General features: G+C 38.9%; 1 protein-coding gene across 1 annotated transcript in view; it reads left to right on the top strand.

The window, feature by feature from the left end:
* The window catches only part of LOC119657895, a 54,778-nt gene extending 37,499 nt beyond the window's left edge, over positions 1-17,279 (top strand). The window contains exons 2-3 of the mRNA XM_038065050.1: positions 8,570-10,275; positions 16,077-17,279. Of these exons, the coding sequence (XP_037920978.1) occupies positions 8,760-10,275; positions 16,077-16,717 (2,157 nt within the window). The 5' untranslated portion in view covers positions 8,570-8,759 and the 3' untranslated portion in view covers positions 16,718-17,279. The remainder of the gene's footprint in view (positions 1-8,569; positions 10,276-16,076) is intronic.
* Positions 17,280-18,660: the final 1,381 nt, after the last annotated feature.

The raw sequence follows: 18,660 nt of genomic DNA, 5'->3' as shown, positions 1-18,660 counted from the left end.
AATATAGTATAAGGCATCGTTTCAAACACGGTACGACGCTGCCAAATGCTATAACACAGGATAGGATAATTATTATCACGCGCATATCAGACAAACATGTTTTGATATTCTAGAGAAGAATATTTTGCCGTAGCTACTACGTTTTGTATCGTGACATATATAATAACTACATTAATTAGCCATGCCTCAACCATTCCGTGGTATAACTTTTATAATTCAAGCTTAAGCCAACAACCCAAAACTCCAGTGCTAGAGTTAACGAATGACTAAATTTTTATTCGCTATTAATTTATACAATAACGACCTCAGATTGTGATATCCTTTGGTGGACTGTTGGTTGAAATCATGAATAGAAACTTATCTGTGATTTACTGTACAAATAATGGCGCTATATGCTGTAATGTGCCATAATATTGTATACAATTGAACGATAGAAATAAAACAGAGTTCGCGAGTTGGAAGTATCCAGTTATTATCCAATCAAAATATTCACATAACAAGTCCGTATACCGGAAGCTGGGCGCTTCGAGTATAAAGGTTTTATACTTATTTTATGTGAGGAATTCTCTATGCACGGCTTTCCACTCGTACGAAACTAAAACTGCAAAATATTCCTTGATTAATTGTTAAACTCCAAATATACATATCAAAGACATAAATATTATGTTTCTGCTTTTTCTTCAGCCTTTGTCCCGTTCACAACCGGGGTCGGCTCATCATGATCGGTTTCCCCTTTTGGTTTTATCAAATGTCTCATCAAGATGCTATCACGAGGCTTTTAAATCCCCATCCATCGTATTAAGCCACCGTTGTGTCGGCCGGCCTTTTGGTCGCTTACCATCGACGCGAATTACTTGAGCATACCATCGAAGACGTCGCTCTGGCAGTTTTTCCACGATCGGTGCAACCCCATATCGATCGCGGATATCCTCATTCCGGATGTGATCAAAACGTGTTATGCCACTAGTCCAATGAAGCATCTTCATCTCCATTACAGCAAGACGCCGTTCATTGACTTTTATAGTTGGGCAACACTTCGAACTATAGAGGGTGACAAGACGGACGACATTGACATAAATATTATGCTAATTCTATGATAAATAAACAAACCTGGCCCATCCAAATGATCTAACACACCTTGATGCATTTCCACTTTAAACTATGCACAAAAGCATGGATGCGTACACACGTGCCCATCTTATTGAACAGTACCCTCAAACTCCATTAGGACATATATATTCACACATGTCTGTCTCCAGTAATTGATAACTAAAAAAAGCTAAAAACGAAAAACGAAAATGCCCCCGTGGACCCCGGCGTTCATGTAAATTCACTTTATACAAAGATGACGTCATACGAGTGCAATCAATTCAAGTGAATTACCTAACTTAGACCTTCTGTAACTTTGTTAATAGTAAATGGATTTCATTTATGCTCGCAAAGTTATGTCTTATATTACCCCTTATACCAAATCTCGTGCTTCTTGGATGATATTAAAAGGGATTTTCGGGTAAATTTCTAAAATGTAGTTATATTATTACTAAGTTTGAGCAGATGTCGTAATGGGGTATGTTTTGAGGCCTAGATTTTGTATCGATAGATGACTGATTTTTTTAGATATTTCGGTTCGATTGGAACGAGGAAAGAGACCTTTTTCACTTTTTGGATCACATATTTTGACCACTCACTCTGCTATGTTTCACCCAATATCAAAAATAAGATTATTTACGAAAAGTACTAATCGTTAAATATGTAGAGGGATTCAAAGATCACAACTTTCCACTAAATTTCGTGACAATTGGTTCAGTCGTTTCGGAGTAAATCCGCTGTGACAGCCACGCAGGCAAGAAGACAGGCAGACATTGAATCGATTTTAATAAGATTTAGTTTGACAAAAAATTTTTAAGATGATGAGGTATGACTGAGTTTGTTGAGCGTCAGTCTCTCGATCTCGTTGCCCAGAACACAGTATATCTAATAGAAAGTACTCACACTCAATGGTCCGGACTTGCGATTGTATTGGAAAAATTTATCGATACACATCATAGTCCCTCAACATTTTGCAGTATCTATATGTGGTTTAGTGCCTATGAAGTCCGGCCCAATGAGTGTGGATACTATGTTAGATGCACTGTGGCCCAGAATTCGAATTCCGGTTGCGTCGTGGATGTTTGTCCTTATCTGATATACTCCCCCTGTCGCTGTAGGCGTATCACTCTGGCAGCGTTAAATGTTATGTTATGTTATATAATCTAATATAATTTAAGAGTCTGAAAAAATGAAATAATAACACATCTATTTCTGAGGACACCCAGCTATTTATAAAGAAATTACACCATCAAATACACAGATAAAGCATTTACAATCACGTATTTTCTCCGATATCTTATGTATCTGCAATCTAAAACGCCTAACGTAGCCGTTTTCGAATAGAGAAGGCGTTAACTTGGTATACTGGTTAATGTGCAAAGCAAAAAACTTTCACCACAAGTGGAAGGCATACTTGCGAACGACTCTTCAATTTCACATCCCCATACATAGATGTGTATATATGTGCTGTCTGCATGTACATTTTTACATATTCCTTTATAAGTCAAATGCCGAGAAGTTATAAGAATATCGTAAAGAATCAATATTGATATGTGCATGTGATATTAGGCGGCTAAAGGGAAAATATTTGCAGACGAAATCAAAAATTCAATGGGGTTTTGTCATTTGTTGACTACAATCAATAAGAAAAGTGTGACATAAGCTGCCATCAATCTAAACGAGGTAACTTTTATGATAAACATAATGCGGATTGACATGGGAAGGTGTCGTGCAATAGAGGGAATTCTCGATTTATTGCAGAAATTCGGAGCATTTTATATACTTTGCTATCTGTTTGTCTCACTGTCCATCCATCCAATCCAATTTCCTGGGAAACGGCTGAACCCATTGTCACAAAATTCGGTGAGAATGAGTAGTTCGTGAAATATGTCCTTCTCATGCAACGAGTAGTAATATTTTCGGTAAAGTTTTCGGGTGAAGGCCGGTAAAGGGCTGGTAAAGGGATGGCGAACATTTTTTCCCAGGGTACGGGCATATGGATTATCAAATAAAAGGGCTCAATTAATACTTTTGTCACTGGCATAACTTTCAATGTCAGCTGAAACATAAGGAAATTAGAGCCCACAATATACTAACAACAAAGTGAAGCAGAGCCTATCCAACCGAAAAATCTCCAAACCTCAAAATAAATAATAAACAACTTTCGGATCATTGTGGAGCAGTATAGGGAGTTTAAATCTCGGCTTCACCTGATTTTTGTCGATTTTGGGAAACTTCCGCCGTCGTGAACAAGGAATGTATCTGGAATTCTCTGAGCAGGAGGGGCATTCTGGAAAAACTAATAGTTATTATTAGAGCTCAAAATATATTGTGTGGCATCGGGTATAGTCTCTGAGGAAGTATAGTCCAAAGTGGAGTTCACCAGGACTGCATTTTGTCGACGATATCATTTATTCCTATTATCGGTGATATCCTTTATGCTGTCTCGTCTGGAGGATATGGATGGCCTCAGTGGACCATTCCATCCCTTCCTCAAATACCTGGACTACGCTGGTGATATCTTCTTCCTCTCTCATCGAGTCATGGATCTTGGGCAAATGGCTTTCGATTTGGAGAAGGATACAAGCAGATTCGGACTGAAGATCAACACCTGCAAAACCAAGGTTCTCACTGGTCATAGCACTATCTTGTATTGATAGGCAGAACACCGAGGATGTTGACCAATTTGTATATGTCGGAAGTGTAGTTTCTTCCGAAGCCAGCATCGACTTGATGTCCGTCGACTCATTAATAGCATGAAATCGGCCTATTTATCCATAGACGTGTCGTGAGAAAGGGGAATAAATCGCCCCAGAAATATGTGACTTAAAAGATTTCAGGAGGAATACAAGCTTTTCGAGAAGTCCTGGAGGGAGCTGGAACACATTTAAGCAAATCGTCAACGATAGTGCGTGGGTGTGATTGACGCACTATGCCTCACTCAGCGGTGAATGGAGACCGTAGACATATATACATTTGCATAGATATTGTCCTGAAGCAATTTTCATCCTTCCATGACCTTTAAATTCACTTAGAAGTAGGCTTAGGATCCTCGATATGTTCTTGTTTGGTCGTTTGTTTCGTGTTCACTTCTTTGTGGAGTATAGGGCATCCAAACCTTCTATTCGTTGTTATAGTTGTTTTCCTTATTTTTATTTCAATCAGACTGCTCTTCAGTAAATTGAGCGGAGACAAGCACAAAGAGGAACAACCTATCCCTGACACCCCTCAAACGTTGCGCCGTTTATTGCTGCATTCAATTTTTCATATGTCGACAAACAAAGACCCCGTAATAGTCTTTCAAACTATTATAATTTCTTAAGAGCTTCTCAAACTTCTTCTTTCCTATGTTTCAACACACAATTTAAAAAAACTATTTCTGTAATAAACTTTTATGAGCCGTAGAGCATTCTTGTCAATTGGTTGAATAACAGGTATCATATTCGGCAGCATAAACATCACAGAAATCATTCGTCGTAAGCTCTTCTTTTGATGGACACGGCGGAGTATTATCCAGAAAAAGATGAAGTGTAATTTCAGGTAAGCGTCCGTTCCATTATTTCTATAATTTGGAAATATAGGGCATCCAAACAGTCTTTTTTTCAAATCGTCCGTCCGTTCGCTCGCATTAATTGTACATTGGCCATAAATATCTGGCTGCCTGTCTGCCCTAAACGATTTATTCGAGGACAACTGAAGCCTCGTTTACGTTGCAGCTGCCGCAGTTATTCGACTCAATAATAAACATCCTGAAAGAAGACTGGGCGTGTCACGCAAGCATTTCTTGGAAATTCATCATCAAGAGTGCACAGATGCGTTGCCAACATCATTGGAAACTACCATCTGTTCAATGATATGTCAATCGAAGAAATCCTCGAGGTACTGAAACAGAAAGTAACGGTATGCTCCAATTGCATTCGTAGGCACCAAAAAGCTTTGAGCGAAGGACAGACAACACCTTGCTCTTCAGGTCGGGAAAGTATCCTCGATCTGGACCGAGCAGAAGACTTCTGGAGAAGTGTTTCGAGCGAACCTAACCTTTGCAATTTAGAAGCAACATGCCTCCCACACCTTCTGCGTTCATGTGATGCCCTCCCCGCTGGCCATGCCTGATATCACTGGAGCCGACGTAGAAGCAGCCCTCAAAAAGGCAGACAATTGGAAGACGCCAGTAATGGATAAGATTCAGAACTTCTGGCTAAAGCGGTTTAGGAGTAATTTTAATCAGATGATTGCCCATCCGAAATTAGTTCCACAGTTTTTCACCAATGGGATAACTTTCCTCATCCCCAAGGAACAGGGTGTCTCTTGCCCTACAAAATATCGATCAATTACTTGTCTTCTTACTATCTACAAAAACGAATATCTCAAAACATCTTGATATTCCTAAATTGATGAGGATTGATTGAGGAGCAAAAAAGATGCGCAATAGGCTTAATCTGGTGTGATAGACAGACAAACAGACAGACAGACATTGAACCGATTTTAATAAAGTTTCACACTAAACCTTAATAATGCACATTAACGGATATATTAGGGTTTTTCTCAGCTCTTCGATCTCTTCTTTTTTCCGAGAGTTTTGCATAATACACATTTCCCCCAAATTCAAGAAATATTATTGTCAAGTCTCTACTTTGCCGATGATAAAGGGTATTACCTTCTCATGATGGCGGCATTATTACGATACTACAGAAAATTTGCAGCCAGCAGAATGTTGAAATGTCGAAGAAATAATCCACCAAGAATGTATCTTTTTGGCTCCTAATACAGATCTGCTATTATGTATATATATTGAATGCAACGGTAAAAAAATCATCAGAACACAGAATATCTGAAGCGAAAGAAATTGCCCGGGTAGTTTGATTCAAGAACTCACAATAATTTTTTTTTTATGAATTCCAGCACGACTATGGGCATTATGATTTCCACTTTAAAATCAAGGCGATTATAGTTAAACAAGTCGGGAAACCGGAAGCTTGACGCTTCAGGTATAAAAGGTTTTGTGCTTCCCTATGTGAGGAACATAACGTAGTTTTCCATTGGTTTATAGCATTGTCCCGAGATATTGAAGTCGCTCAGTTTTGGGCAGGTTACTGCCATTACCAGAACAGAGCGATTTAAATATCTCGAAGGGCAGGTTACTGCCATTGCCAGAACTCAGCCAATGGAGAACTGCGTAATGAAATTGTTTCACGCATTTATGCAACCTGGATGAAGTGGCATTTTCCAACTGGTGTTCTTTGTGATCGACGTATCAGCGCAAGTCCCACATCTAAAATTTACTGCAATGTCGTCCGTCTGTCGCTCTCTATAGTTCTGAGTGTTGGCCGACTATAAAGGGCAATGAACGGCATCTTGCGGTAATGGGGACGAAAATGTTGCATTGCACTGGTGGCGTGACACGTTTTGATTACGTCTGAAGTGAGAATATCCCCCATCGATATGGGTTTGCATCGATTGTGGAAAAACTGCAAGAGAGGCGTTTTCGATGGTGTGGCCACGTAACTCACGCTAATTAGAATTCAACAACTAGTAGTGGTCAGAACATCGAAAGCAATGGGAAGCAACCAAAAAGCCGGCCAAAACAATGGTGGCTTGATACGCTGGATGGGGGAGGTCTCGCGATTACATGTTGATCAGGCATTTGATAAAATAAAATGACGAAAAAGATCACCACGAGCCGACCCCGCTTGTGAACTGAAGGCCGAAGAAAAAGAAAAAGATGTGAGGAGCGACGAGTGCGCGACAGCTCCGTGTAATATAATTAAAAATTCCATTGCCCTCTATTTTCTAGAAAGCAATTTAAATAAATCTTTTGATGGAAAACCCTGTGTAGATAATGGTCAACTTCATGCGCTTCACGCTCTCAGTTTAATATTATTAGCAAATGCCAACAATTTAACCAAGATCAAATATAAAAAAAGGGCTAGGGAGAATTAGATTCTTCCTGAATGGAATTTTAATATTTCACTCGAATTTCAATTATTCTCGTTAATTATGACGTCAGCATCTTATTTGTATGGCTTAGGATGCTGTTAATTAGCACGAAATTGATAAGTTTGAACTTCTATAACTTTGACACTAATAGTTGGATTTTCATGGAACTTAGCATGTGTATGCAAGAGACTGTTCTCTATGTCGGTGCAAAATTTGGTACACCTAGGATGAACTTAAGGGGAGCTTTTAAGTCAATTTCTAAAAATTGATAATATACTATTAGTAAATTTATTTGAGCAGATACCGGAATGGGACATCTCTCGAAGATTAGATTTCACATAAGTGTTTTACACAAAACCTTAAAAAGAGCTGCGGATAAATAGATTCTTCATAAATGCAACTTTAATATTCCACGCGAATGTCAATTATTCCGGGTAATTATGACATCAGGATCTGATTTGCATGGCTTTGGAAGCAGTAAATTCGCGCGAAATTGCTAAGTTTGAACTGCTATAACTTTGGCGTTAATTGCCAGATTTTCACGAAATTTAGCACGTATGTACGAAATATTGTCCTCTATTCTGGTGCAAAATTCGGAAGTCCTAAGATGAATTTAAGAGGGGTTTTTCAGTAAATTTCTAAAAAGTAGTAATATACTATTAGTAAGTTTATTTGAGCAGATATCGGAATGGGACATATTTTGAGGCCTAGATTTCATCTAGGCGTACCACCCTAATTTTTTTCGGATTTTTAGGTTGGGTAATTTCCGAAAATGAGTCCTGTCTCACTTCAAATGCGTACATTTTGACTCCTCACTCACGTACTTTGCAATTTATGCCAAAACTAATGTCAGTTTCGGAAAGTACAAACCAAGATCTTTCATTTGATACCCTACACAACTATATCCGGTGAAAAAAAATTTTGAATCCCCCCTTTGCATGTATGGGGAGCCCTCCTTTAAATTCCACCTACATTTATGACACTGTATGCGTGGGATTTCATAGTTCCCATCTGTCCACCAAATTTCGTTCGGATCGGTTTAGCCGTTTTGGAGAAAAATGCGTGTGACAGACAGACAGACAGACAGACATTGAATCGATTTTAATAAGGTTTTGTTTTACACAAAACCTTAAAAATACTCAATAACTTTAAGGACTCATGTACATATAGTAAGTGGCAGCTATCTTTTTCGGTGCAACTTCCTCAAACAATTCATATGAGTAACTCTGCGATAACCCGCTTGCCTCTCATACACACCGAGCGATACACGACCTTTAATATCGAACTCTGATTTCAATGAGGTAATTTTTTCTTATTTGTGTCTGTGTTTTTCCACTCCCACGCTATGGTTTTCTTCTAATTAGATTAAAGGCATATACTGAATTTCGTTACCTGCTTTGTCCTCCACTGTCTGGCAAATTCGCACATGTGGTTGTACATGCAAAGTCCGTCATTCCTGCACTATTCCCATTAATGATAAATTATTAACATAAAGAGGTAGAAGTAAAGAAAATAATGAAGAATTTTCTTCTTTCTGTTCTAGATTATTGGGACAACGTGTTTGTACAACGAAGGTATATTGCCTGTTTACACCATTGCGCAGAAGGACACATTCAGGCGAAATCAGCATAGTGAGGAAGTATGGGTGAAGTTATGGTAACCATTATCTGGAGAATAAAGGAGAATTTGCAAGAAATAGCCTCGCATAGATATTTCCAAAGCGAAAAACGAAAATGAAATTTTTCACGCAAGAACTGATTCTATGTTTCTATGCAATAAGTCTGCACGTATTCAGTGTTTATGTTCATGGTGATTGGCTCGTGTGCGGCGGTTGTAAATGCAAATGGAACTCTGGCAAGAAAACCGGTGATTGCCGCAATATTTCTTTAGAAATTGTACCTGACTATCTTAGCTCTGAGTTACAAGTATTGGATCTTTCGTTTAACCGAATTACTGTCATTGAAGAGGATGCTTTCCTGAAAAGCGGCCTTCAGAACCTCCACAAGCTATTCATACGAAATTGCTCATTAGAATTAATTCTTCCAAAGGGATTGCGAGGTCTGGAAATTCTAATAGAATTAGACCTGTCGAATAATCCAATGAAAACCCTTTCGCCGGACGTTTTCGTCAGTTTAGTGAAATTACGCTCATTAATTTTGAATAATAATGCGATAGAAACGCTAGAGAATGGACTTTTTCGGAATTTAGAATATTTGAAGAAAGTGGAGCTGCGGGAGAATCGTATTGTTGCGATTGGAACTGATGTGTTCGTGAATGTGCCGGTGCTATCGCAAATTTTCTTAAGTGGTAATCAACTGAGCTTCCTTCATAAGGAAACGTTCGCGAGGCTTGCCCATCTACAGAGTCTCTCACTCGAACTTAATCCCTGGAACTGCACGTGCGAGCTGCAAGGTTTTCGTGAGTTTGTTCTCAGGCGGAACCTGTACACACCCCCCACTTCCTGTCACGAACCGCCTCAATTGCGGGGGATGCTCTGGAACGACAACCAAACCATTCCATTCGCATGTAAACCCCACATCTTTTATCCACCCCGCGGTACCTCTATCAACACATCGAAGGAAAACGTGACACTTACATGCCGTGTACATACATCTCCTTCTACTCTAATCAATTGGGAGTATAACAAACAGATTTATTTAGGTAATTATCAGCGCGTCCACATTCAGTCGATAAGAGATGAAAAACGTTTTAACGCCTCTGACCGAGAGTTCGGACAGGAGATGGTCACGTCCCGTTTAACCATAGTGGGTGCAGAGAAAAGTGATGAGGGCTACTACGCGTGTGTAGCCTTCAACTCGGCAGGCAGGGATGAAGTTGAAATGCGGCTGTTGGTCGAGAAGCACAACCATCAAAACATTCTAATCCAAAATAATCTCATTATTGTGATATGTCTCATGGTCCTGGGACTTCTGTCTGCATCCATTTTCCTGGCTATGATAACGTGCTGTATATATAAGAAATTTCGAGCAATAAATCACCGGGCAGCCGAAGAACAGCAGCTTCAGCAAAAGCGAAATTTTGGGGGTTTGAACGTCGTCAATGCCGTCAATGAGCCGTATCACCCTGTTGGAGCTAGCAGCGATGTGAACTATATGGAAATCAAAGCAACGAAGTTGGAACCAGAGCACATACGAAACGGAGATGTCGGAAGTGCGGTGGTGGGCAACATGAAGGATTTCGCAAATTTGGAATCATCACGGGAATACTACCATGGGAACAGTGGTCAAGGTACATATTTATATTTCCATACATTCATGACGATACTTTTATTGTGTGTCCTCAATAGTTCTCCTTGTACGAAAGGAGTTCTGAAACCCTGTTAATGAGAGGACTAAATATATTAATTTAAGAAATTAGTCTGCAATATTTTCCTTTTTTGAATGGAATTAGCGTCATTAGGGTCGCATTTCCAGTCCTATGAGATATGTATATGCAACCAAGTCTAAATTTTAACGACTCACACTTCGTTACTTATTGATCCATATATTTCTTAAGCTTGACCTATGCGTACATGCACGAACCCATGAAAACTTAGTCATTCTTTCCATTCGTTGTAATCTGAATTTTAGACTAACTAACATATGCAGATGTTTTGAGAGTGAATCTTGTTGTTTACTTTTGGTTCGAGTGTAAAACGGGAATAGATACACCAGCAACGGTGAACTGTGGGTGTCCGGACGAATACGGAGCATGAAATATGCTTATCTCATACATTTGTAATAATTTTAGATAAGTCTGACTAAATAAATCATAATAATATGAAATATGGCGCAGGAGCTTTAAATAGTACAGTAGTTGCAGGAGCATACCAGTTAACGTCACCTCATTTTGACTCGAAGCTCAACTTACAATTTATATTTATTCAACCTTAAGGAGGAAAAACAGCAGGGAACAACAGTAAAAATACAGTAGCGGGTGGGGGAAGCGGCGTTGTTCTTCTCCAGTTACATTCCCTTTGCTTGTATGCTAAATAATAATGGCGTCGACGGTAACCCAAGGCGAAATAAAAAGCGTCTTGGAAACAAAAAGCACCTTCGAGGAGAATAAACCTCATTTTGACTCGAAGCTCAACTTACAATTTATATTTATTCAACCTTAAGGAGGAAAAACAGCAGGGAACAACAGTAAAAATACAGTAGCGGGTGGGGGAAGCGGCGTTGTTCTTCTCCAGTTACATTCCCTTTGCTTGTATGCTAAATAATAATGGCGTCGACGGTAACCCAAGGCGAAATAAAAAGCGTCTTGGAAACAAAAAGCACCTTCGAGGAGAATAAACTTTGAGTAATAACGCATGAATTAGGGGTAAGCGGGGTCAGTAAGAAATCTGCACTGTTGTTATGGTGGGCATATGTTGAATCGTCTTTCCAAACAATCTTTTAAAATAAAACCAGTGGAGTGACTGATACCAGAGATACCGAGGTAATCGAGATATGTATGCATGTACCTATGAAGGGTTTCTTCTAGTAAGCTTCTTTGAATTTACTGAGAATGCGACTTCCTAGTTTATTGAAAACAACACAAGATAAAAACACTGTGTATACTCGTATATATAAACTAGGCAGAAAAAGTTTATGTACAAAATGAATCGCAACATTGCATGGCTCCTCACGTTTACGGGGGTTCATAGCTACTCAATTATTTCAATTTAAATTCCTAGAAATAACTGTTGTGCTTCTTTTTAAGTCCTTTTTCTTTTTACAATTATCTGATAAAACTGTATCTTTTGCAAAAAAAAATATATGAACCACTGGTACAACCGCAGAAAAACTTTACGTACAAAAAGGAAAACTTTTGACTTTTGGGGATTTTCCATAAAGAAAAGTCAACTGAAGATATCAAAAAGAAAAGGTTTTTTTTTTCTTATAGAGTATTTTTTAAAAAAATTGAGTATAATACGAAATTTTTGCCAGATGTAGTACCAGCGTGGGAAAACTGGAAATTTTAGTTAAGCGGTGAAAGAAAAGTAAAACTTTCCCGGGAATTGGGAAATTGGCGGGTAGATCTCATCCTTCTGTTCAAAAGGTGATTGAAAACTACATATCTTGCAGCTCGATCGCAAGAAGGCCACGTTCTGAACGCCCACATAACTTGAGTGAACATGAACGTCGTGGCATCGTCGTGGCTTTAGAAATTATTAAAGATATCAACGATAGCTTTCGGAAGACTGTTTGCAACGATATTGTCTGCAAAATCTTAAAGAAATATAGTTATCGTGGCAGAGTCACACGAAAAAAGCCCTTTATATCACATATTAACAGAAAAAGACGAGTTGACTTTGTCAAAAGGCACATTAAGAAGACAGGAATGTCCTGGAAATGCGTAATTTTTTCGGAAAGAGCAAATTTTGCATTTTCGGGATCAAGGAACGAACATTCGTCTGTAGAAAACCAGGTACAGCTAGTTAAAGAAAATCTGGTAACCACTGTCAAACACGGCGATGGTGGCGTATCTTGTGGAAGTGTATGACAAGTGCTGATATAGGCAATATAACTTTATCGATTCAACAATAGACAAAAGGATATATTCGGATATACTTAAAGCCAATTTGAAGCAAACCGCTGCAAAACTGGATCTGGAAAATGGGTTTATGCTCCTTCCATACTGTGGAAATTGTTAAGCTTCACCAGTTGTATAATGTTCCGCGTGAGCTTCATCATCATCATCATCAACGGCGCAACAACCGGTATCCGGTCTAGGCGTGCCTTAATAAGGAACTCCAGACATTCCGGTTTTGCGCTGGGGTCCACCAATTCGATATCGTTATTCCTTTGCCGTTGCCGGGTTCGTCGTTGTGTTATCCATCCAGTCCGAGGCTCCTGTTGCGGCTTCGTAATTTCGGTTTTCCATGAAGGGTTGTCAACCCTACTCAACCCCCAACCTGGGGGACCAGTTGGTACAATTTGTACCGTTTTTAGGCGCGGGAGACTCACCTTCATCCTTCTCCGTCTGCAGCTTTTCGTTAAGAAAGAGCTCCCAGCGGTCACCGCTTGGAGATGGAGATAGGGTTTGGTAGTAACGATTTTGATCAAAATTGGGGATAGCATCTTCCTAGTCGATTTCCCCAAAAATATAGTAATGTACTATTATTAATTTAATTTGAGTAGATATCGATATTAGCAGTGTTTTGAGGACTGGACACCGTATAGAGCTAGCTTCATGATTTTTTTCAGATCTTTCAGTTGGGTAGTTTCTGAGAATGGCAAAACTAAGACTGGCTTCGAAACATGGAGACCTTTTATTTGATACTCAACATGAAAAAAAATAATAAAACTCAACGTAGAAAGATGTAACTTATTACATTGGAGGGCGTTCACAGTTCCCACCTTCTCACCAAATTTTGTGTCAACCGGTTTAGCTGTTTTTGAGAAAAGTGTGTGTGACAGACAGACAGACAGAAATTGAACCGATTGAACCTTGTTAAACAAGGTTTTGTTTCGCAAATAAAATCTTAAAAAGGAGTAATATTTGACGATGGGATGGCTGAGTTGATTGAACAACAGTGCTTCGATTTTCTGTTCTGAGTTCGATTAATTGTCGTTATAAGGAAATAAGGCATAGTCCCATTAGAATATATTAATATTAAAATAGGGAGAAAGAGGCTAAATGGTTGATTTAATTTATGGTATATTATATATTAGTCCATAATTTGAATACCTTGGTGGGACAATCCAATTGGATCTGGATCTTGAAGCGTGTGAAAACACTTCGCCCAAATATATTATTATCAAAAGTTTCTATTTGAAGGAATGTTGACACATTTACTAAACATAGTGCATAGATACTAGCGCAGGTGTACTATTCTATTGACTGTTTTCGAAACAAAAATCTTAAGGATAAACTGTTGCCATGGGACATAAATAAGGTCGCAATGTACTGCCATTACAAGAGCATTCTTGCCATACAAAGGGGCTTTAACAGATTTAGTGCATAAAATATGGAGTCAGAGTCAAGCGGCCTGTGTGGCCTGCTATCAACTCATTAGTGAAGGGGTGGGAGCTACGAAATTGTCGGACAAGGATCAGTATTTGTATGTGTTTATTGCCAACTTTACCATATTTAATATACTTGGGAACTTGGGAAAAATGTCTACTTGCGTAACTGCTTTGTTTAAAGGAGACATTGTACATATTGAAGACATAAATGTTATGTGCATCGTAAACAAACATCGTCTATTATCGCATACTGATGTGTATATATAAATGCATATATATGTATATATACGCACGTACCTACCTAACTTGATAGCATGCATCTGAATATTTCCACTTTACTGAATTCATCAAAGTATACAGATGTATGTACATATATAAGTATAAAAGTTGAATACTGCTGGTGCTAATGTAGACATATATCCATCTGGATGGAAAACTACTCGGAAAAAAATGTTGTGCTTGGTCGGTTTCAATCGCAAGGTGGAGGCGATCTCATCAGACACTGTCTCGCGCCTCCATCCTGACAAGTGTATGAATTATTGCTCAAAACCTAGACTGGTTTCAGCTAATACAACTGAGCTCGTCATCTACCGAAGAGCGGAGCGAATGAATGGTGACAGAGGAATTTGTTATCGGGACTGGATGTCGGATACCAGTCGACTCAGCTGTGAATGAGTACCTGAATCAAATAAGGGTAATAATCTCGGGCAAGCGCAATGCTGGCCACTTTGCCTCCTACCGTGTACTATAGTGTACCCTGACGGTCTTCAATGAATTGCTCTAACATACTTCAGGGCACTGATCCCATATGGATTCTTGCGCCTTTGGTGAAAAAGACAATACACCGCCTTTTCGTATACATGCGGAGCCCTCCCCCTTAATCCCAACCCAAAATGATGCCATCCGCTGCATGTAACACATTGACTACATGTTCTCACCAAATTTCATTACAATCGATTCAGTCGTTTCCGAGTAAATCGGGTGTGACAGACATAACGAACACACAGACAGACATTAAATCGATTTTAATAAGATTTGGTTTCATACAAAACCTTAAAAATACCAAACGTATTCGTAGGCCTGAACTTCAAATATCTGAAAATAAAAACACATACAAACACTCTTTAATAAATAAGCATTTGAGAGAGACCGAGTGACTGACTCAGAACAAATTTGGCTATTCTATAGTATGCCTCTACGAAGAGACTTTAATTATCACATATCACATGATATGAGTTCGATTGAATAGCACAATATTTCACGCATTCAGAAAAGATTAATGAGCCCGGATAAGCAGTTATGAACGAAACCAGAAATTCCTTTTCTCTCCATAAATATTCAAAATTAAACTTGAAGCATATGTACATATATTTCTATAAAACTTCCTACTATATAAACACATATGAATGTGCGTGACTGTGACTGACGCCTACATCCTGGATACCAACGCTATCTCATTGGATCGATATAAATCAAGGGACATTCGTCAAGTCTTACTGTTTATTTACCTTTCACTGTCATTATTTATTCACGAAGCCACAGCTGAACACTCTAAGCCGATTTAATCAATTCTTCGTTGCATATTTCATGAATACACCAGATTCTTGTTGGTCGAGCAGAATATACCTTTCTAATTACATGTAAATATCAGATGAACATTGATTCGGACAGTTTGTAATTACTCTTTTCTTTCCGATTTCCGAAAAATAGGAGTGCAACCAAAAACTGGGTTCAAACTATATGAGAGATGCCTTAAGATTTTTTCCAAGATACTCGTATCAGTATTTTTGCGGTCAATTTACCTGCTTTGATTATATAACTAAACTATTCATATTTTCATGCAAAATTGTATTAGTGTAAAAATAAATATTTACAAATTATGAGGAAACTTTACGTTCCTTTACTCGGTTGGGATGTTATCTTACTCATTGCAAACCATGGCAAATTCTCAAAAAAAAATTGTGTAACTCACAAACTGGTAGACATTAACTGACATAGTTCCCAATAGTGTGAGAATATAAGCAAAGTTGAAGATATAAGTAAGTAAAACTAGTTGAATTCCTGTTATCTTACTCAGGATAGATTTTATATTTCCAGGTCCAGTCCATCATCAATCAATACAGTTTGCTACAGAGGCTTTATCAAATCATCAAAAGAGCATCCTGGATTCTAATTCTAGCGACTATCAACCTGATTTGCTGCCATATATGCCACAATCGATATCGTTAAATAGCTCCAAATTAGCCAACCATGCCATCAGTCCTAATTCACCACCTTTAGTAAATTCAACGGGCGTATGTGATAACCAACATTCAAGGGCTTACTACCATTACCAGCATCATTTTGCTCACGTCTATCCTTTACAATTTCAACAAAAACAAGGGAAAGGCTTCGAGGAAAATCAACAACATAGAATGGGGATAAAACCGCACCAACCTCAACCTAACCTAAAGGAAGATGAAATTACCGATACAAATACAAAGTATGGGAAGAATTTGTTGAAGAATCCAAAGACTGGCCAACAGTTGTCATATAGTTTCGAGGAAACTCCTCGAAATAAGCGGACAACGTTAACTCCAGCGAACAATGCAACGATGACTGTTAATAAAACACGACATTACGAAGGGGTGTTTCTTCCCTTTGACCATAATAGCGTTTCGAAGAGCTCCATAGTTAGAACTTCCCCCTCGTTAAATTTTCTATCAAACCACCAACATCCGAGGCAAGAACTTCTGTGATAACAGTGCGATATTGGTTCGGAACGGTTGTGCATTGTTGATAAAGCCTTGATTGCATAAGCATTCCTGCTGTCTATCGACTTTCTTTTTTTCCAGAACGGACCTACGCACTTTGGGGGAATGATTAATATAAAAAACGAAACCACCCTGAATGAAGCTGAAGAAGGAAAATATGGTGGAGAAACGAACGTCTTTGCTGCAATGGTGCTCTTTCTATTCTACTTACATATATAGAACGTAAATGAAAACTACCGAACCTATACAAAAATGTCTAAGGATCTAGGCTCAGCTCCTATAAGGTCTAAATTCTTCTTCCAGACGAAAGTGAGTTCAGGGCATTTTTTATGAATTCCTCCTGCGGAATATCCCTCATGTAATTCAGCGTATAAATAGAAAGTAACGTGTGATCGACTTTTAGTCGACTCTCCATGCTTGAGTGCTGAATATGGTTGACAGTAGTTATTGCATAAATTATAATTACGAACATGATTTTTTCCTTTGACTATTTTAAAATTGTTTGAAATTTTATAATCAGTACATAATTTTGTCCTCCTTTATTTTTGATGATGATAAAAATAAATGTATAATTGTATATAAAATCGTGTCTACTTGGTGAGTTGCAAAAAAAGACAGGTAAGATTTCTGGGACGCTTGATGTCATTTATGGAGGATAAAAGATAAAGTTAAAAGCAGAAAATAAACCACTTATAGAGTAGGTGTCGTATTAAACGTTCCGCTTCGCCTCCAAGATTCATTTTCAGGTGTCACATCTTTTCACATGGTGCAATTGGCTGATTATCCACCATCTGGGTGAACAGGTCGAAGAACTGCTGCCATTGTAAATAATCTCCTTCGAATTTGGGCACAGTAATTTTCGGTAAATGGGTCCTTACATTACTGGTAGCAGCAGGCCGCTGTGTGGATAATGAATCAATTGTCTCTGCTATCATTACAAGTGTATTTTGAACTTGCTGCTCTAACTGAATATATGCCTCCAAATTGTATCCTGTTGCCGCTGGATCCTCTGAGGCCTCCCAGATGTTATTGTGGATTTCTTCGATCTGATCCCAATAGCGCTGAATGGTTGTGCCCTGCAACTCATAGTATTGCCGGGATTGCTCCACCAGAAGTGCATTTTGAAGCACTCGTTTTAATGCTCCTATGACTGACTGTTGTCGTCTGACCTGTTTCTGCAGCCCGGCTTCCTCACGAGAAATGACCGCTGGTTGCTGCTCCATCGTCTTGTGTTCAGACTGAGCCTGCAGTATTTCAATATTTTCTGCAAATTCCGCCGAGTATTTTTGAAAGGCATCTCTCATGAGATGGTAGTACCGCTTTGCAAAGTATGGATCAGTTTGATCATCCCCGAACTGCTCTCGTATTTGGCTGTCGCCTTGCTCGAACAGCTCCCACAGTTCCAGTAGTTTTTGTTGTCGCTCCCGAAAATAATTCAATGTTTTTCTCGAGGCTCTATCTTTCCAGTAGTTGGACACGAGCGACTCTATCTGCTTCCCAATCGCCTCCTGCTTCTGGGTCCACAAATCCATTTCGCCGTATCACGTCGGGGTCACCAATAAATGTTGCGACTCTTTTGCCGCAATTTTCTTCCCTAATATTGTTTGGTGAAACACCAACCAATCGATGTAGTTGCCGGGAGTGTCGTTTGGTGAAACACCAACCGAACAATTACTAAATGTTAACCCTTTGGTGAAACACCAATGGGGAAAGGGTTCTTGATTTGGTGATACACCAACTCAGGTACCGAGCTCGATCGTCTCTAGCAGCCTCACTAGAGAAGAAGAAAAAGGTGGCTTATTTCCGATCGAACTGAACTGTTTATTTTCCACGCTTAGTTTAAATACAAATTTTGTGCTTACGTAAGACATACGCGAAAATAGTAAGAAATGCTGATGATCACAAAGTGCGTACAATGCACCTTGCTA

Source organism: Hermetia illucens, chromosome 5 (assembly GCF_905115235.1).
Source record: "Hermetia illucens chromosome 5, iHerIll2.2.curated.20191125, whole genome shotgun sequence".
NCBI lineage: Eukaryota > Metazoa > Arthropoda > Insecta > Diptera > Stratiomyidae > Hermetia > Hermetia illucens.
The sequence above is the reverse complement of the archived record's forward strand: the minus strand, read 5'-3'. Positions and strand labels throughout refer to the sequence as shown.